At 36.1% G+C, this 23736-nt stretch overlaps 2 protein-coding genes across 14 annotated transcripts in view; one reads left to right on the top strand and one right to left on the bottom strand.

Annotated features, from left to right (window-relative positions):
* The window catches only part of stat1a (signal transducer and activator of transcription 1a), a 36096-nt gene extending 25415 nt beyond the window's left edge, over positions 1-10681 (top strand). The window contains exons 17-26 of one of the 8 annotated variants that reach the window (XM_079807537.1): positions 463-598; positions 689-744; positions 852-943; positions 3973-4112; positions 5044-5232; positions 5733-5808; positions 7965-8037; positions 8132-8155; positions 8268-9233; positions 9700-10681. In XM_079807537.1, coding sequence (XP_079663663.1) covers positions 463-598; positions 689-744; positions 852-943; positions 3973-4112; positions 5044-5232; positions 5733-5808; positions 7965-8037; positions 8132-8155; positions 8268-8291 — 810 coding nt within the window. In that variant the 3' untranslated portion in view covers positions 8292-9233; positions 9700-10681. Of the gene's footprint in view, positions 1-462; positions 599-688; positions 745-851; positions 944-3972; positions 4113-5043; positions 5233-5732; positions 5809-7964; positions 8038-8131; positions 8156-8267; positions 9263-9643 lie in introns of all 8 variants that reach the window. The other 7 variants (XM_079807535.1, XM_079807539.1, XM_079807538.1 and 4 more) reach the window with 7 other exon arrangements.
* The window catches only part of glsa (glutaminase a), a 47601-nt gene continuing 33968 nt past the window's right edge, over positions 10104-23736 (bottom strand). For 2 of the 6 annotated variants that reach the window (XR_013815801.1, XR_013815802.1), the window contains exons 15-19: positions 16826-16887; positions 15785-15861; positions 15597-15660; positions 11783-12479; positions 10104-10951 (exon numbers count right to left, since the gene is read on the bottom strand). Coding sequence is in view for 4 of the 6 variants with exons in the window: in XM_079807545.1 (XP_079663671.1) it covers positions 12326-12479; positions 15597-15660; positions 15785-15861; positions 16826-16887 (357 nt within the window). In the remaining 2 variants the exon portion in view is untranslated. Of the gene's footprint in view, positions 12480-15596; positions 15661-15784; positions 15862-16825; positions 16888-17033; positions 20124-23736 lie in introns of those variants that run through there. The other 4 variants (XM_079807545.1, XM_079807544.1, XM_079807546.1 and 1 more) reach the window with 2 other exon arrangements.

Genomic DNA, 23736 nt, shown 5'->3' with positions numbered 1-23736 from the left:
CCGCATTTCTCCTCGTTTTGTCAGTTTGTTGTTACAGGGTTAGACTTTTAAAATGCTAAAGATGCCCTCAACTCAGTTTTTTTTCTCTCTCCATGGTCATATTTTAATATTGATGTGTCTGTAATGAGTGTGTTTTATTGGTCGTTGTCGCCTCACAGCATCATTTTGTGGGGCTTTGTAAACCTGAATTAACTCTAGTGTGGGATTTTTCTACAATATTCACTCATGACAGTAAAAAAGGGCATTCTAGTCAATCTCCTGCAGTATTTCCTCTCTCAATTAGTAAAAAATGTGGTTAACACCAGTCATGCATTGGGGAAATATACTATGAAACGTATGTAAATGTAAATTTTTGGTCATACCGCCCAGCACTAAATGAGCTCTACTTAACACACAAAACAGACGCCCGGATGTGTTCGCACAGGTTCTGACTTGCCTTGAACCTCTTGTTTTCTTCTCCAGAACCTTTCCTTCTTCGTCAACCCTTCTTCAGCCACTTGGGGGCATCTGGCGGAAGTGCTGAGCTGGCAGTTCTCCTCCATCACCAAAAGAGGTCTAAATCAAGAACAGTTAAGCATGCTGGGAACTAAACTGCTGGGTGAGTCCAATAGCTAGCCTTCTCTGAGTGTGGCTGCTTCTGGTGGAACAGATGAACTAAATGCACAAGTGTGTGACCTTTGACCCACAGGTGCTAAAGCAGTGATGGATCCTGAAGCTCAGATTCCTTGGAATAGATTCTGTAAGGTTGGTCTACACTAGATATTTGTACTGATTGATTTAGCCATTAGGTCCAATCTTCTGAACTGAACCCTAGTTTTGTTACCCATGATTTGATCTTGTGTATGATGTAGTCTGGCAGTGAGAAGAACTTCACCTTCTGGCTGTGGATTGAAGCCATTTTGGATCTTATAAAGAGACACCTGCTGAGTCTGTGGGATGATGGGTAAGAATTTACACGTTTGGATTATGAAATCCTTCTAGAATCAACATCTTGATCACATGGACTACCAGCAGGTGGGGTTAAAGCAACACGCCACTGTTTTTGAAAATAGGCTCATTTTTTCCGTCTCCCCTAGAGTTAAACAGTTGAGTTTTACCGTTTTTTAATCCATTCAGCCGATCTCCGGGTCTGCACTTTTAGCATAGCTTAGCATAGATCATTGAATCTGATTAGACCATTAGAATCTCGCTCAAAAATGACCAAAGAGTTTCAATATTTATTACGCAGGAATGAGAGTATAGTTCCTAGCCATATATAGTTCTAAGCCACACCTAACCAAATAAAAACTACATTGTAATATTGAAAAAGAACAAAAACTAATAAAAGTAACAATATCACATAACGGTTTACTAAAAATTAAACTAAAATTAGAATTAAGACTATTTGACGAATAAGATGAACGCAACACACCCCTCGCGAGCAGCGGGACTTTTATTATGACACAGTCGCCGCTTCCGCTCCTCCGCTCATGAGTGTGAGGTAACGCAGCTCTGCTGATCATATTAGACTCATCTGAGTGTGTTGATGATGGGATGGCGTTACTCTGTGTGTTCTCTCGCCGCTGCTATGACACTTGTTCACACTGCAGTGAGAGTAAAGCGTTTCTGCAGAATAAAACCGCAAACCGAGGGGAACGCGGATATGATGTCATCGACAGGCCACGCCCTCATACGTCCCGGTTCCTCGGGTAAAATAGCATCTCACCATTTACAAATAGTTGGAAACATTTGAGATATTGTAAGTACTGAACAAAATATATAACACTGGCCTAGTGGTGTTTGGATATTTTACTGAAATTTTTTTTACATAGTGCAGCTTTAAACTTGAAATATTGCCTTGCCTGGAAATAAATAACTAAAACTGACATAAAAATAAATTAAACCTAATAGTAATATTTAATACAAATTTAAAATAAATCAGAAAATATAAAAGCATATTCAAAATATGAATAACTAAAATGGTATATAAATAATACTAAAATAATGCCGTCACACATTTTTGTTAGATTTATGCTTAAAACAAGAAAAATATCCCACTTAGCAGGAACGTTCCATGTTAAATGCATTTATTTATTCATTTAACCTACAAATAAATGTGTATTTATTTATTTAACTTGTAAACTGACTGAATCTGTGGCTAGGCCTGTCGCGATAGTCAATAAATAAATTAATCGCACGATAAAAATAATGAGCTCGATCATTTTTCCGGCCGCGATAGTTTCCAGCAACCGTTTTTATATAAATTTTTGCCGCACGTTACATTATATGATCACGCTCTTATACATGTAAATGCTTCTAAGCGCGACAAGACACAAGAGAACGCGCTGTATGTCAATGTCCTGTGTGTGTGTGTGTGTCAGTGTCCTGTCTGTGTGTGGCTGCGTCTCATGTCAGCTAATCGAGGGAGTGTCTCTGACACACACACACACACACACACACACACACACGCACACACACACACACACACAACGTCTTAAATGAGTTAAATAACGTCTTAAATGAACTTAAAGAGTTGTGAGGAGATGTCATGTTTGTCAGCGGCTGTTCTTAAAGTGACAGTAGCACTGATGATGTCTGTCATTAATGTTCATCAAAGAACAACGGGAACAGAGACAAGTGTAGCTTTATTGATGATTAATCTATATTTCATTTATTATTTATGCAGTTAAGAAAGGTGTTTGATAACTATTACATTTCTGTATATGTCTAACAGGGAAGGCCATGGGTAAAAATAACATTTATTATAATGGGGTTATGTAAAGATTCTTTAAAGTTTTCCCAGCTGTTTATTCAAATGCATTTTTTGTTAACAGACTGAGAGTCCATTCCTTTTTTTTGTTTTGGTTGTTTTACATTTACATTTATTTATATTTTGCATTAGATTTACGTTTTGTTCATTTATTGTGGATATTTAAAATGCTTTCCGTTTTCAGTGTTAACTGTCACCTGCCTGTATACGGGCATTTACATTTACTTCACTATATTACTATTAAATCCTAATCTAGTCATGACAAACTATATATCATTGGAAAGGTCTAAGACTCAAGAATACATATTTGTTGATGATTTTGCAGAAAATATATATTTTGGAAGAGTAATGGATTAATATGTGACAAGAGTGTGCATCAAAATATCTGTATCATTACAAGAGTTTTCACCTTTGTAACAAAAAGTCAACAACCACACTTTTAATCATTCAAACTTTGATTTTCATGCTAAAAGTTCATAACATAAACATTGATTCTAGTATTTAGCCAAAAATATTCAGAAAATAATATTATATATTGAGAATATCTGCCAGATCAAGTAACTAGGACCTTTAGGAATCACCAATATGGTGTGTCTAACCCCTAGTGGATTTTTGGAGGTTATGCAGCTAAAAGTCTTACAGAAAACTCATTTTTTGAGTTTTTGACCTAAAATTTTTAACACAACTTGGTTAGAATTTTGGCTTTGACTTTCTGTCTTTTTTAGGCTGAAACCTATATTAATTTATATATTTTTTAAATAAAATATATAATATATATTTTATTATATTTTTTATAACAATAAACTTAAATTTCAATAACTTTTATATAATTTAATTCTATAATTTTTTCAGCAATAATCTGCCAAGTGTCTTCTTTTAAAAGAGACCAACCATAAGTCTTTAGTCCAAAGGGTTCATGAATTACAACCATTTAAGTTTGGGTAGTGCATTTTCACATAAATGCTCAAAAAGGGGGTTGACAGTTAAAGGGTTAAATAGTCTTTAGAAATAAAATGGTGTACCTGCAGTATTATGCCATTATCATTATTTTAGATGAAAATGGTCTCAGAATGAGAATATTATCGTTTATCGCAATAATTTCTTGGCCAATTTATCGTCCAGCAAAATTTGTTATCGTGACAGGCCTATCTGTGGCACACCATCAGTGAGTTTCTTAGTGTAAAAACACATTTATATGAATAAACTGTCCATATCTTTCACAGGTGTATAATGGGGTTTGTGACTAAGGACCGTACTAGAGCTCTGCTCCATGACAAAGCTTCCGGGACGTTTCTGCTGCGCTTCAGTGAGAGCAACCGCGACGGAGCGATAACGTTCAGCTGGGTCGAACATGACTCAAACGGTGAGACGCTCCTCCCTTCTGACCTGCTGTGGAGCAAGAAACGAGTACATTTAAAGGGTTAGTTCACCCAAAAATGAAAATTCTGTCATTAGTGACTTACCCTCATGTCGTTCGACACCCGTCAGACCTCCGTTCATCTTCAGAACACAAATGAAGATATTTTAGTTGTAATCTGATGCTCTGAAAGGCCTCCATTGGCTCAATGCACTTTACACTCTCAAGACCCTTAAAATACACTAAAGACGTCGTTACAAAGTCCATCTCACTACAGTGATTCTACAATAACTTTATGAATAGTTTTTGTGCGCAAAAAAACCCTAAATAACGACTTATATAGTGATGACGATTTCAAAACACGGCATCATGAAGCTTTGAAGCGTTATGAATCAGTGAGTCGAATGATGATTCGGATCGCGTGTCAAACTGCTGAAATTTGGCGATTCAAACTGCTGAATCGACTCAGTGATTCATAACGCTTCAAAGCTTCATGATGCCTTGTTTTGAAATCGTCATCACTATATAAGTCGTTATTTAGGGTTTTTTTGCGCACAAAAACTATTCTCGCTGATTCATAAAGTTATTGTAGAACCACTGTAGTGAGATGGACTTTGTAATGACGTCTTTAGTGCCTTTTAAGGGTCTTGAGAGTGTAAAGTGCATTGAGCCAATGGAGGCCTTTCAGAGCCATCAGATTTACACTAAAATATCTTCATTTGTGTCTGAAGATGAACGGAGGTCTGACGGGTGTCCAACGACATGAGGGTGAGTAATTAATGACAGAATTTTCATTTTTGGGTGAACTAACCCTTTAAGCAAATAAAATAAAGGAATTTTAGCTGGATGTCAAAACGTCAACATTTAGGGTTTGCTTATTTTTTGCCTGAAATCAAATGTATTGTTCATTACTGTGTTTGGCTTTGTGTTGGTTTAGAAGAGCCGCAGATTCGCTCCGTGGAGCCCTACACGAAGAAGGAACTCTCTGCCGTCTCACTTCCCGACATTATCCGAAACTATCGCGTGATGGCCGCCGACAACGTCCCAGAAAACCCTCTGCGCTTCCTTCATCCCAATATCCCCAAAGACGACGCCTTCAAAAAATACTATTCCAAACCTACCGAGAGTAAGAAACGCAGACGTGAACTATATTTATTAGGGCTGTCGAAAGATTAATCGCGATTAATCGCATCCAAAATGAAAGTTTGTGTTTACATAATATATGTGTGAGTACTGTGTATAATTATTATTTATATATAAAAACACACACAAGCATGTATATATTGTATACATAATGTATATGTAAACACAAACTTTTATTTTGGCTGCGATTAATCGCGATTAATCTTTTGACAGCCCTAATAATAATGTATTAACTATCATGAACTAACCATGAGCAGTACATTTGTTCCTGTATCTGTTCATCTTTGTTAACGTTAGTTAATATAAATCCAGCTGTTCATGGTTTGATCATGTTAGATCATTAACTAATGTTACCAAGATTTTAATAAAGGTTGAAATTAACTAACACAGATTAATAAATGCTTTATAAGTGTTAACTAATGAACCTTAATGTAGTGTTACCAAAGCGTAAATAAATTCATACTCTTTTTTTTGTTTCTCCAGAGCAAGAACCAATGGATGTCGACAAGAAGTCAGACGAGGGATACATCAGCACCACTCTCATCTCCATCTCTGAAATGTGAGTCAATGTTAAAGCAATAACTCCCACAATCCCCCACTCAGACCAAGATTCATTTTAGAAGTGTGTCATTTCTGTATGGAAGCTTGTTTCCGCCATGAAATAAAATTAAAAATGGTAATTGCGACTATTTTCAATTTTGAGTTTACTGTACATCTCGCAATTTTCCATTTTTGAGTTAATTTTGAGTTTGTAACACACATATCTTACTTTTTACTCGTCATTGTGAGTTTAAATTTCGCAATTCTGACTTTTTTTTTTATATCTTGCTATTCGGACTTTATAACTCACAATTCTGAATTTTTCTTGCAATTTCACGTTTGTAACTCGCAATTCTTACTTTTAAATCCCCAATTGCAAATTTACATAAATCGCAATTCGTAATTGAGTTTATAAATCAGTTTTTACTTTTTACTTGCAATTGCACATTTATAATTCTGACTTCATAACTCGCAATTGCAAGTTTATTTCTTGAAAAAATGTGAAACTCTAAATTCATTGTATTTTCGAGTTTGTAACACGCAAATCTTACTTTTTACTCATAATTGTGAGTTTATATTTCTCAATTCTGACTTCATAACTTGCAATTTCGAGTGTATATCTACCAATTCAGAATTTTTACTCACATTTGCAAGTTTATGTCTAGCAACTCAAACTTTATAACTCCCAATATCTCATAATTCCAACTTTAACTCGCAATTTTGAGTTTATAACTCAGAATTCTGACTTTTCCAATTTCGAGTTTTTAACTCGCAATTCTGACTTTTTATCTCTCGCAATTTATACTTTTTAACTTGCAACTCTGACTTTTTCTTGCATTTGCAAATTTATATTTCGCAATTCTGACTTCATAACTTAAAATTTCGAGTTTATATCTAGCAATTCAGAGTTTTGACTCACAAACTCAGACTTAATAACTCCCAATATCTCATAATTCCGACTTTAACTTGCAATATTGAGTTTATAACTCACAATTCTTACTTTTTTACTTGCAATTGCAAATTCATAATTTTGCAATTCTGACTTAACTCGCAATTCAGACTTTATAAATCGCAATTGCAAGTTTATTTCTAGAAAAAAATGTGAAACTCTAAATTCATTGTATTTTCGAGTTTGTAACACGCATATCTTAGTTTTTACTCGTCATTGTGAGTTTATATTTTCGCAATTCGAACTTTATAACTCGCAATTCTGACTTTTCCAATTTCGAGTTTGTAACTCGCAATTCTGACTTTTTATCTCTGGCAATTTATACTTTTTAACTCGCAACTCTGACTTTTTCTTGCATTTGCATATTTATATTTCGCAATTCTGACTTCATAACTTGCAATTTCGAGTTTATATCTAGGAATTCAGAGTTTTTACTCACAATTGCAAGTTTATGTCTTGCAACTTTATAACTCCAATATCTCATAATTCCGACTTTAACGCGCAATATTTTACTTTTTTTTAAGTAATTCTTACTTTTTTACTTGCAATTGCAAATTCATAATTTTGCAATTCTGACTTCATAAAATCACAATTGCAAGTTTATTTCAAGAAAAAATGTGAAACTCTAAATTCAATGTACTTTCGAGTTTGTAACACGCATATCTTACTTTTTACTCGTCATTGTGAGTTTATATTTTCGCAATTCGAACTTTATTATGCGCAATCAATTCTGACTTTTTCAATTTCGTGTTTGTAACTCGCAATCGTGACTTTTTATCTCGCAATTTATACTTTTTAACTCACAATTTTGAGTTTATAACTCACAATTCTTACTTTTTACTTGCAATTGCAAATTCATAATTTCGCAATTCTGACTTTTTTATATCTCACTATTCGGACGTTATAACTCGCAATTTTGAGTTTATGACTCGCAATTTAGACTTTTTGTGTTTATATTTCACAATTTAGACTATCATTTGCAATTTTGAGTTTATTACTGGCAATTTTAGCAACTCTGACGTAAGAACTCGATTTTACTTGCAATGACAAATTTATATTCTGCAATACTGACTTTATATCTCACAATTTTGACTCTTTTCCTCTGAATTGTAAGATATAAATCACACAGTTGTGACAAAAAAAGCCATACCTGTGAGATACAAAGTCGAAATTGCCTTTCTGAGCTACCCAAAATAATGACTTCTTTTTTAATATTCGGGTTTTAGGAAACCACAAGAATATAATGACACGCTCATGCCAATGTCACCGGAGGTTTACGGCCAGCTGGAGCAGGAAGTAGTATGTAAAATAATAATTGATACATTTACAAAATCACTTAAAGCTATAGTTTAACATTAACTGCATTTATTCTGTCAATTTCTCTTTGTTCTAGAACCGATACGATATCCGACTGGAGGTAGAGTACTACTTTTCCTTTTTATAATCTATAAAAAGCACATTTTAAATGTAAAACATTGTGCACTGCATACAGTGAGATGCTGATGTTGTGTTTTTGTGTTTTATCGCAGCCGTCAGACTTACGCCTCTCTTAAGTCACCTGAAAGATGACTCGGAAAAAGTAGAAATGTTTCCATCGTTCTGTGTTTTTAATAGCGCAAATGAAAGAGGAACAATTCGTCTGAGGTATAGCCTTTGGGTCTGGTCTGCCTCTATTTTCATTCTATTGAGGAAATGATCCGAAAAACACTGTATACACTGTCATCTATAGCTAAAAGACAACCATACGGATCGAATTAACCCTCATAGTAACGCTACTGTTACCTCAACACTTAGTCTATAAAATAATATCAACTTTCAAGGCTGGGAAGTTGTGTACTAATAGCACTTAATTGTATAATATGCCAAGTAATGAATGAGTGGACGAGAAAGCTACACAGATGAATTTCACAAAAACTTTATTTTCAACAAAGAAAATGAAACCTATTTTTAGGACTGAGCACATTTTAATCCGCAATTCTTTTTATAAGAATGCAAACAAATAATACATTTTTTAAATTTTAAAACAGGGGGTTTTTTGTACTACCTTTAATTTATGCCGATTTAAATTATAAAAAAAATGGAATTTTTACTGTAATACAGTTTTATTTTACAGTAATGAAAAGGGAGGGGAGGGGAAATGGGCTGAACTGTCCTGAAAAATTCATAATGCAATAAATAAAACAAATGGTCCTAAAATAGGCTTCGTTTTCTTTAAGGAAAATATAATTTCTAAATTTTCTATTAGATTTTGGGTAAAACAAGACCTGTACATGTTTTTGAAAGATTCACCCAGAAAGAACTAAGAAATGCAGGAATTTAGGTTGAGATTAAACCTTTTAAGCTGTTAGGTGTTTCCTTTCTTAAACACTGTTTCTGTATATGTGAAAAAAATCTGATTTCTTGGATTTTTCTTAAAGGAACACGCCAACTTTTGGGGACTTTATCTTATTCACCGTATCCCCCAGAGTTAGTCCATACACACCCTTCTCATCTCAGTGCCATAACTCTGTCTGACACACACACCGCTAGCCTAGCTTAGCACAAAGACTGGAGGTGAATGGCTCCAGCTAGCCTACTGCTCAATAAGTGATAAAATAATGTGTAATGATATTACGCAGCGCCTGAAAATAGTCCCCAGTGCTCTCTGTGTGAGCAGGTTGTCACGTTGGTTATGTTGATGGAAGTTAGCCTATTTTCAGGCGCTGTGTAATATCATTACGCTCATGGGGCGGCTCACAGCTCTTGATTATTACGCAGGAATGAGAGTATAGTTCCTGCCATATCGGCCTAGAACTTTTCATTTTCCGTCGGTCTTAGTACACAATGTAACTACACACATCACAACATGTAAATAGGAAAATGTTGGCGTTATTTTGTCACTTATTGAGCAGTAGGCTAGCTGGAGCCATTTACCTCCAGTCTTTGTGCTAAGCTAGGCTAGCTGGAGCCATTCACCTCCAGTCTTTGTGCTAAGCTAGGCTAGCGGTGTGTGCGTCAGACAGAGTTATGGCACTGAGATGAGAATGGTATCTATGGACTTATCGAACTACAATTAATAAGCTAAAGTCCCCAAAAGTCAACCTGTTCCTTTAAACTTGCTGGTGCTTTATTAGTATTATGTCCAATTTATGTATTTTATGTTGTTGTTTCTACTTTTTTTGCACTGGATTTGTAGCACTGTGTTTAATTGCAGAGCAATATTTGTCTACTTTGTTTTGGGCTGTATAGAAAATTACTGTGGAAATCCTTCCAAATTTGCACCTTTTGACACAGATCAACAACACCAAAACCCCACATATATTGGCCAGAGCATAACCGGAAAGCATATTTTTTTCCCCATATCGTCTGAAAAACACTGTAAAACCTTTATAATCTGTGTTCAATGTCTTTATTGTTTTTATCTAGTATGGAATATATTCACCAGCTTCGACGTTAAATTCGAACAAATCTACAGCATTGCATAATTCAATAATAAAATACAACACAAAAAATGCATTACATTCATAGCAGGAAATAAATAACACAAAAAGAGAGTACACAAAGCAACTAAAGTGCGACACGTGAACAAAATTGTTTTATGGCCGTTTTTTTTCTTCAATATATAACATTTCCCAGTTAAGCATGTACACACTCACACACACACGCGCTACAAAACACATTTACAATACTTCAACAAGAGTGTCCCACTAGAAAATATTCACATAGTTGAGGTTTTTCAAGTATACACACACCTCGTCGCCATCCAAACTGTACATAAAACAATCAGTGTGCTTGTTCGCATGTGCTTATAGACATGGACCTTCGGTTTCCTAGAGATTTTACACAACCCGCGGGACATGTTTCGACCATTGCAGTCGCCGTTAATACCAGTGCATTTTTGTTTGTTTTCAACTTTCAACCTTGTACTGTCATGAACTGAGAATAAAACTGAAAATAGAACATTTTTGCTTGGTCCTTTTTCTTCCTACGATAGCTAAACAACAATCCCGATTGTCCTATTGCCAAGACAAAATCCAGTTCCACATCCTGGAGTTTTGCAAGATTTCCAGTATACTTAAGTATTGAAATGTGTTTTTTTTTAGATTATATAGTTTTAGAAAATACAGGAAATTCCCATAGGACAATGAACAGGCAGGTGCTAAATATGGTCCTCTAGTGCTTTAAAGTCATTTTTGGAAACATTTTATAATAAGTTTCAATTTGTTAACATTAGCTATACACTACCAGTCTCTTCTGCTCACCGAGGCTGCATTTATTTGATCAAACATACAGTAATATTGTGAAATATTTTTACAATTTAAAATAACTGTTTTCTATTTGAATATATTTTATAATATAATTTATTCCTGTGATCAAAGCTGAATTTTCAGTCTTCAGTGTCACATGATCCTTCAGAAATCATTCAAATATGAGGATTCAATGCTCAAGAAACATTTATTATTACATTATTATCAATGAGGAAAGTCACTTTTTATCAATTGAACACGTCTTGGCTGAATAAAAGTATTCATTTATTTTAAAAAAAGGAAAAGAAAAAAATGACTGACCCCGAAATTTTGAACGTATGTATTGTTACAAAATATTTATATTTTAAATACATTCTGTTCTTTTTTAACTTTTTTATTCATCAAATAATCCTGAAAAAATTATCACAGGTTGTAAAAAAATATTAAGCAGCTACATTAATAATAAATCATCATATTAGGATGATTTCTGAAGGGTCATGTGACACTGAAGACTGGAGTAATGATGATAAATTCAGCTTTGATCACATGAATAAATTATATTTTAAAAGTATATTAAAATAGAAATAAGTTATTTTAAATTGTAATAATATTTCACAATTTTTTTCTGTATTTTTGATCAAATAAATGCACTTTCTAAAACATTAAAAAGAGTCATTGACCGGTACTTTATACGAATACATTTTAAATTATACATTGACGGCATAAAATATGTTGAACAAACATATTTATATGTATATTTATAAATTGTTAATTATTATGATACCCAACTTAACTAATGTTAACAAATTGTATAACACACTTAGAAAACAAATAATATTTTAAAAAGACAAATAAATAGATATAATAATAATAAAAGAGTGCAAATATTTTTGACAATCAAAGAACAGTCTCATATTTGGAACATATTCACAAGATTATACACAATTAAAAAGGCATAAAGTACTGGCCTTTATGTTGATTTATAACGGAGTTGAGACTAAAGTAGAGGATAAAGAAGAATTAAAATAAATCAGAATGACATCTGACCCAATGCCTTTCCAGTCAAGCTGCCTTTAAATATCAGGGTTCTCAGACAGTAAATTAATGTACATATACACTTTTTATATACACTTGTTTCGAGTATATGAAATGTGTATTGTGTTTACGTGGAGATCCAGCTAAATAAGACGCTACGAGTGTACGATAAAACAAAATGACCAGAGGTCTCACACACACACAAACAGCACAAAACAGGGTAAAAGGGACCAAACACTTGTTTGTTGGCGTTGTGTATGTTTTCTTCTTGAATGCGTACCTCAGACACACAGACTCACTGGGAAACATCGGAAGTGTTTTGGTCTCTACAGCAGGCCGTCCAGATTCTTCTCTGCCGTCTCTTTTTCGCTGTCGGCGCAGCTCTCCTTGGGGCTGTAGGTGTTGTGATAGTCCTGGAGGATTGTGACCACGTCATGATGGCCAAAATGAATAGCCTCGTCCATGGGAGTGTTGCCCCACCTGGACACAGATCAAACCTTCCTTTAATAGAGTTTAAGTTCTGTGCCGCCAAGTCATTTTGACTGAAACAAAACAACTAATATGGAAGTCGAATGGGTGGATATACAGCACAAACATTTAAAATAAACAATTCATGACATTATTCACTCACCTAAAGGATTATTAGGAACACATACTAATACTGTGTTTGACCCTTTCACCTTCAGAACTGCCTTAATTCTACGTGGCATTGATTCAACAAGGTGCTGAAAGCATTCTTTAGAAATGTTGGCCCATATTGATAGGAGAGCATCTGCAGTTGATGGAGATTTGTGGGATGCACATCCAGGGCACGAAGCTCCCGTTCCACCACATCCCAAAGATGCTCTATTGGGTTGAGATCTGGTGACTGTGGCGGCCATTTTAGTCCAGTGAACTCATTGTCATGTTCAAGAAACCAATTTGAAATGATTGGAGCTTTGTGACGGTGCATTATCCTGCTGGAAGTAGCCATCAGAGGATGGGGACATGGTGGTCATAAAGGGATGGACATGGTCAGAAACAATGCTCAGGTAGGCCGTGGCATTTAAACGATGCCCAATTGGCACTAAGGGGCCTAAAGTGTGCCAAGAAAACATCCCCCACACCATTACACCACCACCACCAGCCTGCACAGTGGTAATAAGGCATGATGGATCCATGTTCTCATTCTGTTTACGCCAAATTCTGACTCTACCATCTGAATGTCTCAACAGAAATCGAGACTCATCAGACCAGGCAACATTTTTCCAGTCTTCAACTGTTCAATTTTGGTGAGCTCGTGCAAATTGTCGCCTCTTTTTCCTATTTGTAGTGGAGATGAGTGGTACCCGGTGGGGTCTTCTGCTGTTGTAGCCCATCCGCCTCAAGGTTGTGTGTGTTGTGGCTTCACAAATGCTTTGCTGCAGACCTCGGTTGTAACGAGTGGTTATTTCAGTCAAAGTTGCTCTTCTATCAGCTTGAATCAGTCGGCCCATTCTCCTCTGACCTCGAGCATCAACAAGGCATTTTCGCCCACAGGACTGCCGCATACTGGATGTTTTTCCCTTTTCACACCATTCTTTGTAAACCCTAGAAATGGTTGTGTGTGAGAATCCCAGTAACTGAGCAGATTGTGAAATACTCAGACCGGCCCGTCTGGCACCAACAACCATGCCACGCTCAAAATAGCTTAAATCCCCTTTCTTTCCCATTCCGACATTCAGTGTGGAGTTCAGGAGATTGTCTTGACCAGGACCACACCCCTAAATGCATTGAAGCAACTGCCATGTGATTGGTTGATTAGATAATTGCATTCATGAGAAATTGAACAGGTGTTCCTAATAATCCTTTAGGTGAGTGTATATATATATATATATATATATATATATATATATATATATATATATATATATATATATATATATATATATATATATATATATATATATATATATATATATATATATATATATATATATATATACACCCCGAACATAACATTATGACCACCTTCCAAGCACTGACCTGTCGAGGCATGGACTCCACTAGACCCCTGAAGGTGTGCTGTGGTATCAGGCACCAAGATGTTAGCAGCAGATTATTTAAATCCTGTAAGTTGCGAGGTGAGGCCTCCATGGATCGGAGTTGTTTGTTCGGCACATCCCACAGATGCTCGATTGGATTGAGATTAGGCGGAGGTCAGGGGTCAGCATGGGCACTGGTCAGCGGCTGTGCCGCCCCATACACAACAAACTGAGATGCTCTGTGTATTCTGACACCTTTCTATCAGAACCAGCATTAACTTCTTGAGCAGTTTGAGCTCCATTAGCTCGTCTGTTTGATCGGACCACACGGGCATCAATGAGCCTCAGCCGCCCATGACCCTGTGGCCGGTTCTCCACTGGTCCTTCATGACCCTGTGGCCGGTTCTCCACTGTTCCTTCATGACCCTGTGGCCGGTTCTCCACTGTTCCTTCATGACCCTGTGGCCGGTTCTCCACTGGTCCTTCATGACCCTGTGGCCGGTTCTCCACTGTTCCTTCATGACCCTGTGGCCGCTTCTCCACTGGTCCTTCATGACCCTGTGGCCGGTTCTCCACTGTTCCTTCATGACCCTGTGGCCGGTTCTCCACTGGTCCTCCATGACCCTGTGGCCGGTTCTCCACTGTTCCTTCATGACCCTGTGGCCGGTTCTCCACTGGTCCTCCATGACCCTGTGGCCGGTTCTCCACTGGTCCTTCATGACCCTGTGGCCGGTTCTCCACTGGTCCTTCATGACCCTGTGGCCGGTTCTCCACTGTTCCTTCATGACCCTGTGGCCGGTTCTCCACTGGTCCTTCATGACCCTGTGGCCGGTTCTCCACTGGTCCTTCATGACCCTGTGGCCGGTTCTCCACTGGTCCTTCATGACCCTGTGGCCGGTTCTCCACTGGTCCTCCATGACCCTGTGGCCGGTTCTCCACTGTTCCTTCATGAGCCTGTGGCCGGTTCTCCACTGGTCCTTCATGACCCTGTGGCCGGTTCTCCACTGGTCCTTCATGACCCTGTGGCCGGTTCTCCACTGGTCCTTCATGACCCTGTGGCCGGTTCTCCACTGGTCCTTCATGACCCTGTGGCCGGTTCTCCACTGGTCCTTCATGACCCTGTGGCCGGTTCTCCACTGGTCCTTCATGACCCTGTGGCCGGTTCTCCACTGGTCCTTCATGACCCTGTGGCCGGTTCTCCACTGGTCCTTCATGACCCTGTGGCCGGTTCTCCACTGGTCCTTCATGACCCTGTGGCCGGTTCTCCACTGGTCCTTCCTTGGAGCACTTTTGATAGAGACTGACCACAGCAGACCAGGAACACCCCACAAGAGCTGCAGTTTTGGAGATGCTCTGACCATCACAATCTGGCCCTTGTCAAACTAGCTCAAATCCTTACACTTGCCCATTTTTCCTGCTTCTAACACATCAACTTTGAGGACAAAATGTTCACTTGCTGCCTAATATATCCCACCCACTAACAGGTGATGAAGAGATAATCAGTGTTATTCACTTCACCGGTCATAATGTTATGCCAGATCGGTGTATATACACAAGATACAAGATCTACGCTAGTAGTTTTGGAGATTCGCACCTGTCCTTGGGCACCGGGTTCACCTTACAGGCTTCGAGGAGAAAACGCACCACCTCAGCGTGACCTGAAACACACAGAAGTGCACATTAGCATGACTTCCACACAGCGGGGAGAGAAAACGAGGCCAGTCACAGGAAACAAACAGCAAGTCTAACCCTAACATGATATCAACAGAAGAGTCTCTCTACCTTCAGCGGCCGCCACATGAAGAGCCGTCCTCGAGTCGTAATCTCTCTGCTCCATGTCCATCGATGAGAGTGCAAACCTACACCAAACAAAACGGAGGGTTTAATGGGATTAAAGGGTTAGTTCACCCAAAAATGAAAATTCTGTCATTAATTCCTCACCCTCATGTCGTTGGACACCCGTCAGACCTCCGTTCATCTTCAGACACAAATGAAGATATTTTAGTGTAAAGCTGATGCTCTGAAAGGCTTCAGATAGGCCTCCATTGGCATTCAGTACATTTACACTCACAAGACCCATAAAAGGCACTTAAAACATCGTTACAAAGTCCATCTCACCACAGTGACTCTACAATAATTTTACGATGCGACGACAATAGTTTTTGTGCGCAAAAAAAAATCAAAATAACGACTTTATCTAATTTATTCTTGTCTTCCGTGTGTGTCTCCACGACGCATGCGCGAGAATATGACGCAGATCCGGCATTCGGACACATGACCCAGAAGAGATTTGTTTACAAGCAGAGGAAGACGCGCGTGTCTAAGCTGTTGGATTCTACACTGATCGTGCTTTAGGTCTCGGCGTAGTTCTCAAAATGGGGTTAGAGTGTGCATTTCATGGATTCCCGAACGCCGGATCTGTGTCATATTCTCGCGCATGCGTCGTGGAGGCACACACGGAAGACAAGAACAAATTGGATAAAGGTGTTATTTAGATTTTTTTTTGCGCACAAAAACTATTGTCGTCGCATCGTAAAATTATTGTAGAGCCACTGTGGTGAGATGGACTTTGTAACGATGTTTTAAGTGCCTTTTACGGGTCTTGTGAGTGTGAATGTACTGAATGCCAATGGAGGCCTATCTGAAGCCTTTCTCAGCATCAGCTTTACACTAAAATATCTTCATTTGTGTCTGAAGATGAACGGAGGTCTGACGGGTGTCGAACGACATGAGGGTGAGAAATTAATGACAGAATTTTCATTTTTGGGTGAACTAACCCTTTAAACTGCGCAAATTGTGTAGAGTTAACAGGGTTTTCGCTACCTCCTCAGAGCGGACACGTCCCCTGTGTAGGCCGCGAACAGCAGGTTGATGACGGACTTGACCTGGAAGAAAACAAACGAGTTGTTTGTGGTACATTAACGACATCAGGACGACATCGAAAAACTAGAACAAATCGGCCAAAGATCCTATCAAAAGGACGGTTAAACGAAACAAACACTTGCGTAAAAGAACAGAAACAAGTCAAATTCGATCAATCATTTATTAAAACAGTAAAAACCACAATGACAAAATAAATAAAGACAAGTCAAGCTTGTTTAAAGAAGATGATCTTATCGGCACAAACAAATGGTTGCGCATTTCAGTTCACATTCATATTGCAGAACCGTTTCATAATGTCAATGATAATACCTTGTTTTAAAAACTGTATCAGGTAACAGACATACAATCCCTTCCAAAGGTTTTATAAGAGCAAATAAATGCCAGAAATCCAGCAATACATTCTTTAAAATAAATGTTCAAGTAGTCCGTTTAAAAAGTAGACTTTTAATTCAGCAATTTGTAACTTGAGGCACAGTTTCAGAAAAGATTCTCTAAACGGACAGCGTGATAAAAACTTTTCTGGTCTACTGTAAATATTTAATTCAAGTGAAAACAGGGTTACAGATGATTTGAACACAGGATGACATGAAGGTAAACTTGCATTGTGACACACTCTTTCCTATCTGATCTCAGTCGACTAGTTTCGCTCTAGTTAGCGTTAATCACTTGTTTGGTTTTGAAGCATACGGTCTGCTTTGTGCTTGTACAATTCCTTCCATTGATCATTTACAAAACACATTCTTTGTGTGTGCAAACAAACACAATTAGACTGTGGCTGCTGGATTGAACCCAGAGAACTGGAGGATTTAGTCTCAGATTGTACCTGTTCACATTTATCAGCTCTATCAAATCCTTTAAAAACATTTTCATTTACCAATACAGCCTGACAGGGCCCTATGAAAGAATATGATGTTGGGCCCTCTACCACACCAACCTAGCTATCCAAAATCTGTCTGTAATTTAATAATACTGACCAATTAAGCTCTGCTCGCTCAACACTGAATGCCCCCATTGGCTGATGAAACATTGATTAAAATTAAGATACAATTGATACAAAACCCACTCCATATCTCCTGGCATTGCACATCTTATGCTGTTCACTTTTCATAATCAACATAGATTGACAACATAGACATACATTTTTTTAAACATAAATATAAAACTAAATACCTTTTCTTAAAGGCTACAACAGTTTTAGTAGCCTCCAGTACAGAGAAATGTCATGTCGGAGTGGGATTTGAGCAAATGTCATTTTGAAATAAGCCTTCATTTTGTTATATTTTTAACTCTTTGGTCGATTATACATTTATAATTTCTATTACATTACTACTAGTACTGTTACTACTAATAAAACCGAGCTCTGGGGGCCCCACAAGTGTGTGGGCCCTTAGAATCGTCCTAATTCCGGTAGCAGCAACAAACAGAATTGCAAAAATACTTGTTTTTAAATGGGTTTCCTAACCACTCAAGAACCACAATGTTGCCGTGTCGGGCAGGTTCAGGAAGTCAACGTACGTATGGTTTATTTATTAGGTTAGATATCTCTTCACATTAAACCAGGACAGGAGAAAGTATTTTAGCTAGCGGTGGGGGAAATCAGTAAATATATGAATCAAGATACAATAAAAAAAATTGCATGGCAATATTATTATATTGTTACCCAGATACTGGTATCATATTGTCTCGTTTGGTCCTTGCTGATACCTCAAAATTGAACAAAATAACTGCACATTGGGTTTAAAGGTTTTTGGCATGTTCTATAGTGTGCATTTCAAGCTAAAAACAAAAATAAAACAAAACAAACACACATAAAACGAAACGAAACAAAAGCAAAAACAAAACAAACCTATTAAAACAAATAAAAGTAAAACCAAATAAAACAACAAAGCAAAATAAAACAAAACAAACACAAATAAAGCTAAATCAAATAAAACAAAAAGGCGAAGCAAAACCCAATAAAACTTAACAAAGCAAAAAAATAATAATAAATAAAACAAAGCAAAACCAAATAAAACAACAAAACAAAATCAAGACAAAACAAAATAAAGCCAAATCAAATGAACCAAATCTATTTAAAAAAAATCTAACAACAAAGCAAAACAAAATCAAGACAAAACAAAATAAAGCAAAACAAAATAAAATCAAGACAAAACCAAATAAAGCAAAACAAAATCAAACAAAGCAAAATAAAACAAAACAAAAATCAAGACAAACCAAATAAAGAAAAACAAAATAAAACAAAACAAATCAAACAACAAAGCAAAGCAAAGCAAAATAAAACAAAACAAATAAAGACAAAACCAAATAAAGCAAAACAAATCAAAACCAAACCAAGACAAGACAAAACCAAATCACACAACAAAGCAAAGCAAAACAAAATAAAACAAAACAAATCAAGACAAAACCAAATCAAACAAAGCAAAATCAAACAAAACAAAAATCAAGACAAAACAAATAAAGCAAAACAAATCAAAACAAAACCAAATCAATACAAAACCAAATCAAACAACAAAGCAAAGCAAAACAAAATAAAACAAATCAAGACAAAAAAAAAAAAAATCAAAAAAAAAAATCAAAACAAAACCAAATCAAAACCAAACAAAATCAAGACAAAACCAAATCAGACAACAAAGCAAAGCAGAAAAAAATAAAACAAATCAAGACAAAAACAAATAAAGCAAAAAAAAATCAAAACAAAACCAAATCAAGACAAAACCAAATCAAAACCAAACAAAATCAAGACAAAACCAAATCAGACAACAAAGCAAAGCAAAACAAAATAAAACAAATCAAGACAAAAACAAATAAAGCAAAAAAATCAAAACAAAACCAAATCAAGACAAAATCAAATCAAACAACAAAACAAAACAAATCAAGACAAAATCAAATCAAACAACAAAACAAAACAAATCAAGACAAAACCAAATGAAGCGAGATAAAAAATAAAACAAAACCAAATCAAACTAAACAATGCAAATCAAAATCAAAACAACCTCTCTAATCCCAAGGACTGATGAACCCAAGAAAATGAGTGTATGATGGCTGCCGAGAGGAAGAGTGTGCGCTGTTGAGTGAGGGAGGAGTGGCTCTTCTAGTTTCTCTCCATCCTATAGACTACAGAGGTGGAAGAGTCCTCGTCCGTCTCAGAAGGACACACTTTCTTCCACACTCTGTCAGCGAGCGCGAGTTCCTTCTGAAGGCTCGTATAGTCCAGCGGTTCGAGATGCTGCTGCTGCTGCTGCGCTTCAACCAATATAGATTATCACATTAGATCATTTCATCAGGGAACTTCCTGCTGGGATTAGTACGGATGGCAGAGAAAGAAGAAAACACGGGAGCGGTGGAAACTTGAAGGATTAGTTCACTTTTAAATTAACTTTTGCTGATGATTTACTCACCCCCATGTCATCCAAGATGTCCATGTCTTTCTTTCTGCAGTCGAAAAGAAATTATTGTTCTCCATATAATGGACTTCAATGGGCTCCAAACGGTTCAAGGTCCAAATGACAGTTTCAGTGCAGCTTCAAAGGGCTTTAAACGACACCAGATGATGAATAAGGGTCTTATCTAGACAAACCATCAGTTTCTGCGAGAAACCCAGCAGTATTTATGCTATTATTTTACCTCTTATCAGACGAACATGATCATCTCTGAGCCCAGCCATAACTTCGGCTAAGTAAGGTCAAATTAGATCGTGGTCATAGATATATCCATAGTAGATGCCTCATTCTACTGATCCGTGCAAGCGATAATGAGGTTCGAGATTCGCGCGATTTGCTCAAGTTGAAAAATCTGAACTTTGGCGGATATTTCGCGCCGCGTTAACCAATCAGGAGCTTGCTCTAGTAGTGACAACAATGAGGAGAAAATCTGTATATTAATATCTGGTTCAGACAATATGATTATCACTGTGATAACATTAAATGACATGAAACACAACACAGTCTCTTTTTGTTAAATGCAAGTTTATGTATGATCAATAATACAAAAGTATTTACTTGTAAAAGGTATAATAAGCTACACATGAAATAAAGCAAACAATTCAGTCAAACATAAACAATAAAATCAATAGTCCCATAGTATTCAATGGCTGACTGTAGTAGGTGATTTCATATAATAATGTAAATGTAAACTTGTCTGAATTTCCACATTACAATGGTTGTAAGCTACTAGTCATAAAATGATTTAGGGTCCTTGACCGATTAGATTGAAATGCATCCATTCCAAACTCAACTCAATATTTGGGCCCTTGCAAGACATAATATCATAAAATATGATATTTTTCCCTATTGAATTAAGGTCTACTGTACAGTAGAGATGCTAGTTAAAGGGGTTAAGTTATGTTTTAGGTGGGATATTATGAAAGCAAAAAGCACTAAACAACACCAAAAATCTTGATTTATTAACCTGTTAACACAGTATATCCCATTTCCACATTATATGTACTTACAAGTCATTTTCTTGGACTTTTGACTAAGTATACAAAAAACTATAGATCTGTTGTAAGATTTTTTTTTCTTTGGATGATTCTAGAGACCTTCATGATTATGTAGATATATATCTCAACAAAAAATACTTATTTATTACTTATAATACCTACTTCCTGGAAGTAGGGGTAGGAAGTTGGCAGTCTCATGTGACAGGAAGGAAGTTAATACTTTTTTTTTTTTCCTTGAAATCCTTTATTTGGTTGTTTGCTTGTGTGTCATTAAGATATAAAACATGGATAATATCTAGAAAAATACTTATACTATACACTGCAGCAACTATAGTTGCCGGTGGGCTTAACAATTAACGGGGGCGCAAAACTCAATCTCGCCTAGGGCAACCAAAGAGGTAAAATAATAGCATAAATACTGCTGGGTTTCTCGCAGAAACTGATGGTTTGGCTAGATAAGACCCTTATTCATCATCTGATATTGTTTAAAGCCCTTTGAAGCTGCACTGAAACTGTCATTTGGACCTTGAACCGTTTGGGGCCCATTGAAGTCCATTATATGGAGAAAAACCCTGGAATGTTTTCATCCAAAACCTTAATTTCTTTTCGACAGCAGAAAGAAAGACATGGACATCTTGGATGACATGGGGTGAGTAAATTACCAGCAAAAGTTTATTTAAAAGTGAACTAATCCTTTAAGCAAGCCAGTCAATCAGGTGTTAATGGCTAGATTAGAAATGTAAAGATGGTATTTATATTATATCTCAGCAGGAGTATGCAGAGTATAATCCTAAATCAAGTCACATGGATAGTGGCAGTGGTGATTAAAAGCAGAGAGTACACTCGTCCTCCAGCAGAGGGCAGACATTGAAGAGGAAAAGAGATACGCAATTGCCAAGAGAAGTGCAATAATACAGGTTAAGACTGCAGGACGGTTTGTCAGCACACACACACACACACACACACACACACACAATCACACACACAATCACACTGTGTCAACGTTACAAGATCATTTGCATTAGTTGCATATAGAGGTGGGATATACAGTGGCCTCGAGTGCAAAACAGACGATTTTAATTACATTTAATACTAAAATATCTGCAAACTAGCATCACTTTTCTGAGCCATTTTGCAATGACAGAAGTGTTGTAGTTTCCCCTTTAAATGCCATTTGGTTTTAATCAAATGTCTAAAGTTATGCTCATCAAACAAACACGAAGTAGGCCTACATTCATTAAAATAAAGAATAAAGTAATACATAAAATGGTAACACTTTAGAATAATGGTCATTAGTTAACATGAACTAATAATGAACTGCACTTATAAAGCATTTATTAATCTTTGTTAATGTTAATTTCAACATTTACTAATGCTTTATTAAAATCTTGTTTAGTTAATGCAGTGTGAACTAACATGAGCAGCTGGATTTATATTAACTAACGTTAACAAAGATGAACAAATACAGTAATAAATGTACTGCTCATGGTTAGTTTACTATTTTTATTTACTAATGTTAACTAATGACCATTATTCTAAAGTGTTACCCATAAAATAAATGATATATTATACTTCAGAAATCATTCTAATACGCTGATTTATTATCAATGTTGGAAACGGTTGTGCTGCTTCATATTTTATACTTTTTTCATGATTCATTGATGAATATTAATTTATAAAAGAACAGCATTTATTCAAAATAGAAATATTTTCTTACAATATATACATTTAATACATATTAGCTGAATAAAAGTATGAATTTCTTTCAAAAAAAGAGAAAATAACTGACCCCAAACATTTGGACGCTAGTGTGTATTGTTACAAAAGATTTCTATTTTATAGAAATTCATAAAAGAATCCTTAAAAAAGTATAACAGGTTATAAAAGCATGTTGACTGAAGACTGGAGTAATGATGCTGAAAATTCAGCTTTGCATCACACAAATAAATTATATTTTAAAGTATATTAAAACAGAAATACATTATTTTTAGGACTGTCAAAAGATTAATCGTGATTAATCGCATCCAAAATAAAAGTTTGTGTTTACATAATATATGTGTGTGTACTCTGTTAATTATTATTTATATATAAATACACACACAAGCATGTATATATTTAAGAAATATTTGCATGTATATACTGTATATACATTTATATAATCTATAATATACATAAATATAAATGTTTTATGTATAAAAATAATATTTTTTTCTTAAATAAATACATGCTTGTGTGTGTATTTATATATAAATAATAATTAACAGAGTACACACACACATATTATGTAAATACAAACTTTTATTCTGGATGCGATTAATCGTGATTAATCTTTTGACAGCCCTAATTATTTTAAATTGTAAAAATATTTCACAATATTACAGTTTTTTCTGTATTTTTGATTAAATAAATGCAG

Source organism: Gobio gobio, assembly GCF_949357685.1.
Source record: "Gobio gobio genome assembly, chromosome: 24".
In the NCBI taxonomy this organism is placed as follows: domain Eukaryota; kingdom Metazoa; phylum Chordata; class Actinopteri; order Cypriniformes; family Gobionidae; genus Gobio; species Gobio gobio.
This window is presented reverse-complemented; position numbering and strand designations above follow the sequence as displayed.